Source organism: Capsella rubella, unplaced genomic scaffold, assembly GCF_000375325.1.
Source record: "Capsella rubella cultivar Monte Gargano unplaced genomic scaffold, Caprub1_0 scaffold_1, whole genome shotgun sequence".
NCBI classification, from domain to species: Eukaryota; Viridiplantae; Streptophyta; class Magnoliopsida; order Brassicales; family Brassicaceae; genus Capsella; species Capsella rubella.
In genome coordinates this window covers 11,448,040-11,455,582 of record NW_006238923.1, presented here as the reverse complement: position 1 = coordinate 11,455,582, position 7,543 = coordinate 11,448,040, and the positions used below count along the sequence as shown (strand labels likewise).

At 31.6% G+C, this 7,543-nt stretch overlaps 2 protein-coding genes across 3 annotated transcripts; one reads left to right on the top strand and one right to left on the bottom strand.

The window, feature by feature from the left end:
* The first annotated feature begins 70 nt into the window (after positions 1 to 70).
* Positions 71 to 2,409, top strand: LOC17899802 (ferredoxin-2). The gene is made up of 6 exons (XM_006303297.2): positions 71 to 384; positions 808 to 871; positions 1,145 to 1,233; positions 1,654 to 1,722; positions 1,804 to 1,848; positions 2,153 to 2,409. Exons 1-6 carry the CDS (start codon positions 151 to 153, stop codon positions 2,195 to 2,197), a joined length of 546 nt encoding a protein of 181 aa, XP_006303359.1. The 5' UTR covers positions 71 to 150; the 3' UTR covers positions 2,198 to 2,409.
* A 2,609-nt stretch (positions 2,410 to 5,018) lies between these two features.
* Positions 5,019 to 6,913, bottom strand: LOC17899467 (protein LOL1). Of its 2 annotated transcripts, none has more exons than XM_023777460.1 (5): positions 6,564 to 6,913; positions 6,259 to 6,384; positions 6,062 to 6,175; positions 5,494 to 5,617; positions 5,019 to 5,401 (listed from the first exon to the last, which is right to left on the bottom strand). In XM_023777460.1, the coding sequence occupies exons 1-5, from the start codon at positions 6,640 to 6,642 to the stop codon at positions 5,374 to 5,376; spliced, it is 471 nt and encodes a 156-aa protein (XP_023633228.1). In that variant the 5' UTR covers positions 6,643 to 6,913; the 3' UTR covers positions 5,019 to 5,373. The 2 variants fall into 2 exon arrangements, with proteins under 2 accessions (XP_023633228.1, XP_023633227.1); XM_023777459.1 differs by having other exon boundaries at positions 5,505 to 5,617; positions 6,564 to 6,909.
* Positions 6,914 to 7,543: the final 630 nt, after the last annotated feature.

Sequence of the window (7,543 nt, the reverse complement as noted above, 5' to 3'; positions counted from 1 at the left end):
ATTATTGAATTATTTGTAAACCGGAAATTATGAATTCCGGTTAATGATTTTAGCAGCGAATGGTTGGTCTTTCACGGGATTGATAGAGAACACTCTCTCTTATCTTCTTCAACCTTCTCGACTAGTAAAGCCGCGAAAATCAAAAGAACCATGGCTCTGGTTTTGCCCTGTACATTTTGTACTTCGCTTCAACGGAAGACTTTTTCGGTTAATCGGCGAAATTCACCGAATCTCCGGCGAGGAGTTAAGGCCACGACGTGTGAATTCCGGATCCCTGTAGAAGTTTCCACTCCATCAGATAGAGGATCGTTATCTGTTCCTTCGCATAAGGTCACTGTTCACGATCGACTACGAGGAGTGGTTCACGAGTTTGAGGTTCCAGAGGTATAGATTTTGATCCGCGTATTGATGTTGTTTGTTGCTTATGGCTGATTCGCGACTCAATCCGATTCATACCCCTAACTCATTTGCTATATCAGAAATTCAGAATAGAATCTGTGATTAGAGAATGTTCATAGCTTGGATTAGTCATATTTCGAATGTATGCTTTAGATTTGCGCTGTATTGTAGAACATTGTAGAACAATTCATATATAATGCAATGTATGTTCTGGAGCATAGAGATTCATGTATTTTATAGCTCTGGATCTAAAACTAGATTGCATAGTGTAGTTGACATGATCTAAACTATTTTCTTGGTGTAAAACAATATGAATCAGCTCTAACATCTGGACATCGCATAGTGTAAGTTGACATGATCCCAAGTTTTTCCTTTTGTTGATACATGGAAATCTTATTTGAAATGCAGGATCAGTATATATTGCACTCAGCTGAATCTCAGAACATTACTCTTCCGTTTGCTTGCAGACATGGTACTGTTCTATTGATCGATTTCAGTTTGTTGCTAAGACCTTCTACAGTGTGTATATGTTTCCTTTTCGTCGGCTTTTATCTCGTATTTGAATTTTTAAAGGTAATGTAGATGATGATTAGGATGAGCTAATCAGTAAAGGAGTTTTGTTAGAGCTATATGCATGTAAAATATTCCTTTGAGATTTGAAATGTTGAAGTTTGCTTTGGCTAAGCGCTCAACTTAGTTTTGTGTCTCGTCTAGAGTTTGAGATCTTACAATCTTACGTGAGCAGGTTGCTGTACTAGTTGTGCCGTACGTGTAAAATCTGGAGAGCTGAGGCAGCCACAAGCACTGGGAATATCAGCAGAACTGAAGTCCCAGGTAATACCCCTTTTCCTTATCCTGGCTAGAGACACAAGTAGACTGGAACTATGTTGACGAATTGAAATGGTGTTAGTATATGTCTGTGAGAAACAGGACCAACTCTTATTGAGTCATCGAAAACAATGCAAGGCTGTAAACAATTACTCAATTGTTAGGTTGCAGTCCCCTACGTGAATACTTTGATTTACATTATACGTTTTCGTCGAGTTATCTTACTATTAGCGTTTAGGTGAATGTGTATTGTATTTTATAGGGAACAGCTTCTTCTTCTTCCTAACAAATAATTATATTGAAGTACAGGTTTAAGAATTAGGACAATAATAGGTGTGCTAATCCTTTAGAAAGCATAGTGATTTTGGTACTTAGATCTTGATTTCAAGTTTATATTGGATTAAGTTATGTGGCTTATACATGCAGGGATATGCACTTCTTTGTGTGGGTTTCCCTACATCTGACCTTGAAGTAGAAACACAAGACGAGGACGAGGTAGCTTATTATAAGAATACAATTATTGTATTTTCTCATTTCATTACAGTTACACAGTTCTAAATATTATGGCATACACAGGTCTACTGGCTACAATTTGGAAGATACTTCGCTCGTGGACCAATTGTAAGTTTCCAGAACAAAAAAAAAATATTTGGTTCAATTTTCTTGGTACAAGTCTTCTTAATCAATCAAACCACCAAATGGTGAAGTGTACCTTGATAAATCGATAGATAGACTTAAACCTGTTAAGAAACTTATAGCTTGGTTTAATTTAATAGGAGGCCGTTCACTAGGATTCATAATGGATTTGATGCTGTCAAGAATACCAAACTTATCATTATTATTATCAGGATTCATATTGATTTAAAATTCTTTTAGTCTTTACTAGCATTGGTCTTTTAACAGAGTAACCAATGTTACATTGCAGGAAAGAGACGATTACGCCCTTGAACTCGCCATGGGAGACGAATAGAAAACAAAGAAGAAGCATGTAAAGTCGCAAATTTTCTGTATTAGAAGTGACTAGTGAGTGTTACTTCCCTTGTCCTGAATCTCGTTGTGCATCCTCGTAAGTCTCTTAATGAACTCACTGATACTCCAATAAAACTTCTCAACAATTCAACATTGTGTGAAAAAACGAAAACCTCATGAACCTTTTAAACCATTAACTCCAAAAGTCAAGCATAGTTTTGTTTGCATATCAATAGCCTCTAGTTAACTGGTAACCTTTGGTCCTAAGTAAGGTCAATAATTCAAAGTTTGTATGTGGGATATATACATAATTACATATAACTGTGGTCCATGTGAGAAGGAAAGGCAATGCTCGTGTGACCGTAAAGAGATGATGATAACACAATGTGGGCATATATATGAAAAATGCTTTTTTGGTATATGATTCTTTTGTTCCTTTGTTATCTAACCGAACTTTTATGATAATTTCTCACTAGAAGGTCTAGAACATTTGCATAGGAATATACCTCATTGATATTTTCTTAGAATTGGTCTCTTTTGACATTAACGACACTGACTTGAAAACCGACTGAAAAAAAAAAAAAACACTCACCAACCCTTTTCTGACATCTCTGTGATGATATGTTCCTGTCTCAACTTGTGTGTGCATGAAAAAAAAAAAACCCGATAATTTTGGGTCTGATTTATAAGTTTGGCAGTTGCTACTAAGGTGTCAGCATTTGAATGGACTACTACTAGTCTATGTGTTGATGTACTTTCTTTTTTTGAGTATGATTCATTTTTTTTTATCTTGGAGTGTTTGTGTTTGTGTTTGTTCTGTGTATGTTGTAAAAGCTCATTTGCTCTACTAACTTTAATTTTGTGTGTGTGTGTGTGTGCGCGCTGTGGCATATACTCACTTTTTATTTTTATCTAAACTATGTAGTTACCATTTTTCTTTGTTTTCTATTATTTGGGTTTTTGAGTATGCAATTTTCATATAATACTATTTGATTTATATATAGAAAAAAATACTAATCGTTAATTTAGTTTTACAAATCACAACAAATGTCATGTTAGATTATTTATTTTAAGATGATAATATCGTGTTTAAAATTTTTAATGTAAATATATAGAATTTGTTCCTAATATAAATAAAAAGAATATTAAAGACAAACATAAAAAATTACATAAAAATTTCCTTTTACTAAAATAGTAGAACATTTATTTCCTTTATTTTATAGGCTGTGTGAAAACTATAGGACATACATTTATCTCTTAAAATTATTGTTTCTATCATGTCTTCTTTTTTTTTTCTTTAGATTTATCGTATTTTTTTTTTTAATATGGGATATTTATTTGCCATAAAATGTTTTATACTGTTACTGATTGGTATCGTATATAGAATTGTATAGGAAACCTGTATGCCAAAAAAATATGATGTTAACAAAATACAATGCAAGTTCTAAGAAATAGAAGTACATAAAATTTGTTAAAAAAAAGCTGAGAATAATAAAATTTTAATAACACAATTTAAATAATTTATTGTTTTATATCGTTTTGTAGTTAGTTAATTACTTGTCATTGTATGTATTGACATATTTATGCTTTGACTAGTATCAGAGCAAAAGTTAGGATATCATAACCTTGCAGTATTTGATATGGTGAGAGATTTGTTTTTGGTAAGTGACGTGACACTGACATGAAATGTCAAAACATGTATCCACTGCTAGATTTGGCTGCCGAAATTCTTGAAATTTTTTCTTTCTATATACACTTATCTCTAAATACTGTTAATAGCAATCTATTTTTGGTTAATACAGATTTTTCTTGACTAGTCAAAAATAGCATTAACATCTATCTCAAAAAAAAAAAAAAATCACATGGATTTTTTTCATTTTCTTCCTCGACAGAGAGCATCATCAGACAAGAAAACGAAACTTTGATCTTATCCTTAAAAAAAAAAAAACAAATTTCAATTCTCCAAGCAAAAGGTTTCATCAATAAGTCTTTGCCGTGATCCAAAGAAACGAAAAGACATTCGAAAGACATATAAACCAACCAAAGATCAAATCGTAAGTGAACCCGTGAGTCTGTTTATATGCATAGACATACAGATTTTGCATGGAATCTGTTTTATCTATTACATCTTCGTTCCTAGTACTGTTTTGTCCTACTTTTTTTGTTATTTTAGGTACGAACCGTAAACATCTTCTTTGTTAGATTCGATAATATTCAACAAAAAGAATCAAATTATTTGTTTAAGAGGATAAGTTTTATTTGATTCATATACATCAAAATTAATCTTACTTACGTGTTGTATTTTTCATTTAGACGTATACTAAGTTCGAACAGTTATGGTGGGACGGAAAAAAACTGTTTTATGATTGAAACACTTTTTTATTGTCATTCTAAAAATTATAGTTCGTATTGATAAATATCCAAAAAACAAAAATCACAGTAGACCAACTATAGACTGTTTTAACGTATAAATAAATTTGATATGTAGTATATTGGTGTTCATCTTATGAATAGAGTGAACTAAATCATCTATGGATTAGTACACTTTATCCGCAACATTCATTCAAAGCCTAATATTCGTTTTTAAAAATTTTAGATTTATTTTTTTCAAATTGAATTTCTAGAGTTTTTTAGTAAATATTTTGCTAAAAATTTCAATGTTAATTTTTAAAAAAAGAACTTACATTAGTGGTATAGTTTAGTTAGAAGTTAATAAATATTTTAGATGCAACACAATTTAATTGTAACTGACAATTTTGCTTGAAAAGAGAAAATAAAACTCATATATGCATATTAATTAGCATTAAAAAAAAAACAATCTCTTTTCTTCACCATAAAATTTTAGCTTTTTGATTTATGAATTACTCTTACAAACTGGTGAATACATTTTTACTTAAGAGAAACAAAAGACAAAGAAGAAAAGACAAAGAAACTTAAGAGAGATAGATAGACAGATAAATAGATAGATAGATAGCCCTATACAAACGAACAAAGAGGCCAAAGTCACATAAGTTTCGACAGATTACATATTTTTTTTATTATTTACTTCTGAAAACATCACACCGCCGGATTCTTGATCGAAGAGAGACATAACAAAAGATTTGATTCTTCCTCTATATATTGCTCATAACTCAATATATATTTGATAGGTTTGGTCCAAGTTTTAGTTGTTAAACTTCACATCAGGAGTCGTGCTCGAAGAACCCTACAAAAGCATTATCAAAAACATTATTATATAAAGAAGCATTCTCATGTAAAGAAGAGGAAGAGATAATTTGGTGTTCTTTTGGGTGATACCGAGGACTAACCCCAATAACGGATGTAACAAAGTTACAAACGGCACATTTCACAGATCTTGCTCCGTATTGATACATCAATAGCATCCTGCAGTTTCCACAGTTCACATGTGCCACTTGATTGGCTGAATACACACATGCAAGAACATAATAAGAGAGTTAGACCATTTTCTCTCATAATAGTTTTTATTTCTCTTATTCATATCTCAAAACCTAAAACTAAACTTGACCCACATGTAAACAAAACTTGTTTTATCATAAAAACCAAAAACCAAAACTAAAAGTAATTTTTCTTTTAAAGTTTTGAATAACAACAAATAATAAACTAGCCCAGAGATATAATATAATATTAAATAATATGAGTTTAAATCCGCATGTTGTTGATAAAACCGACATATAATATAATTTAATAAATAACGAAATCAATCGTAAAACTAGTTTTAAAACGGTTTTATTTGTTACTTATATTCCTTAAACCCCAAAAAAAAAAATCAATCAAAAATCATATTTAATTAAACAGCAAAGATCGATCAATATGCATGTAAATAATTTATATATCTAATGCAAACCTTCGAGGGCGAGATTAACAGTGTGACAACAAGAACACTGAACACTTGTAGCTCCACGAATGTACATAAGAAGAGTGTGACATCCTCCACAGACCAACTGTGCCATCTCCGTTCCTACATTGCCCCCAATCGATTATTACAAAACACTCTTTAACCAAACTATTTTTGTTTTATGATGATTTGAAAAAAATAATTACCCGGCGGAGGAACGGCCGTGACGGCGTTACAGACAGCGCAACAGACAGAGGTTGCTCCGGCCGGGTACATCAGAAGGTTTCTGCAACCTGAACACACTAACTGGCTCTGTCCACTTGTACTCCCTCCTACAAATCTCAAAGTGTTTTATGTACTTTTTGACCAAATTTAATTATGAACGAACACATGTGGTAACAAATAAAAATTGATCTTTCAAAGAATCAATGAAACAAAAAAGTAATCTTCTTCTATATAAAAAAACATTTGTTAAAGAAACTGAAAACAGAGGATTTTTTTTGTTTTTTACCATGTGTCGGCGGAGGAGCATACGGCGGCGCCATCACCGGAGCCGGAGGAGTTGGATATGGTGCAAGAGGGACTGGCATTATTAAACTCTCAAGAAATGATGATTACAAAAAAGTTTTTTTTTGGATAAATCTCTTCTCTCTCTATCTCTCTTTAGTGACTTAGAAGAAGAAGAAGAAGAAGAAGAAACATGATCTTGTGTTCTTTCTTCACTTCTTGTCCCAATTCCTCACTTTGACCATCTAAATACAAAGAACACACATAAACCAAAATGATGAACCAAAGATAGGAAATAAAAAAGCTAACAAGAAAGGAAACCAAATCCTTTTTTTCAAAAGGGAAATAAATCTTTTGATAGATATTATGAATAAAGATTGAAGATAAGTGGTAAACTATTTATAAAAGGGAAAAAATAAAAACAAATCAATGCTTGAAACTTAAGAAACATGTGAAGGACTAACTTTTTTGTATTTTATTTTTTGTTTTTGGGGTTGGTCACACCATCGGCATGAAGCTCTTTGACTAAGAGGAGAGGAGAGTGTGGAATCTCGTTTTGCAGTTACATAACGTTTGTGTTTTTGTGTGTAATGATGATGAATTTTGGAGAGTTACGAGAAAAAAGAAGAATGTGAATTGCGGAAACTTTTTAAGAAGAAGATTTGTGTATTATTATTGTTTTTTATTATTTATGTGTTGTGATTGTGAGGAGTGGAGTGGGGCAAACACACACCTTCTCTTTGCAACTTGCCTTTATCAATTTTTAAAATTAGTGAGTATATATATATATATAAATGAAAACATATTTTTAGGAAAAAAAATTAAAATTGAGAATCTGAACTTCTAGACTCAAGTAAAGAGGTAAACTTTCTTGTAAAAAGTTCTGATTTTTGTTTTGAATAACCAATTTAGAACTCAAAAATATATTAAAAATAAATGATTTTTAATAATTTATAAATTTCTTTAAAACTTATACTTAAATTT

Bases quoted from the DNA above. Each gene is read 5' to 3' on its own strand.
- LOC17899467 (XM_023777459.1), bottom strand. From the start codon at position 6,642: ATGCCAGTCCCTCTTGCACCATATCCAACTCCTCCGGCTCCGGTGATG. The intron at 6,385-6,563 runs GTAAAAAACAAA...TGAGATTTGTAG, and splicing joins TGCTCCTCCGCCGACACATG to GAGGGAGTACAAGTGGACAG. The intron at 5,618-6,061 runs GTTTGCATTAGA...GTGTGTATTCAG, and splicing joins TGTTAATCTCGCCCTCGAAG to CCAATCAAGTGGCACATGTG.
- LOC17899802 (XM_006303297.2), top strand. From the start codon at position 151: ATGGCTCTGGTTTTGCCCTGTACATTTTGTACTTCGCTTCAACGGAAG. The intron at 872-1,144 runs GTACTGTTCTAT...TTACGTGAGCAG, and splicing joins TCCGTTTGCTTGCAGACATG to GTTGCTGTACTAGTTGTGCC. The intron at 1,234-1,653 runs GTAATACCCCTT...TTATACATGCAG, and splicing joins CAGCAGAACTGAAGTCCCAG to GGATATGCACTTCTTTGTGT.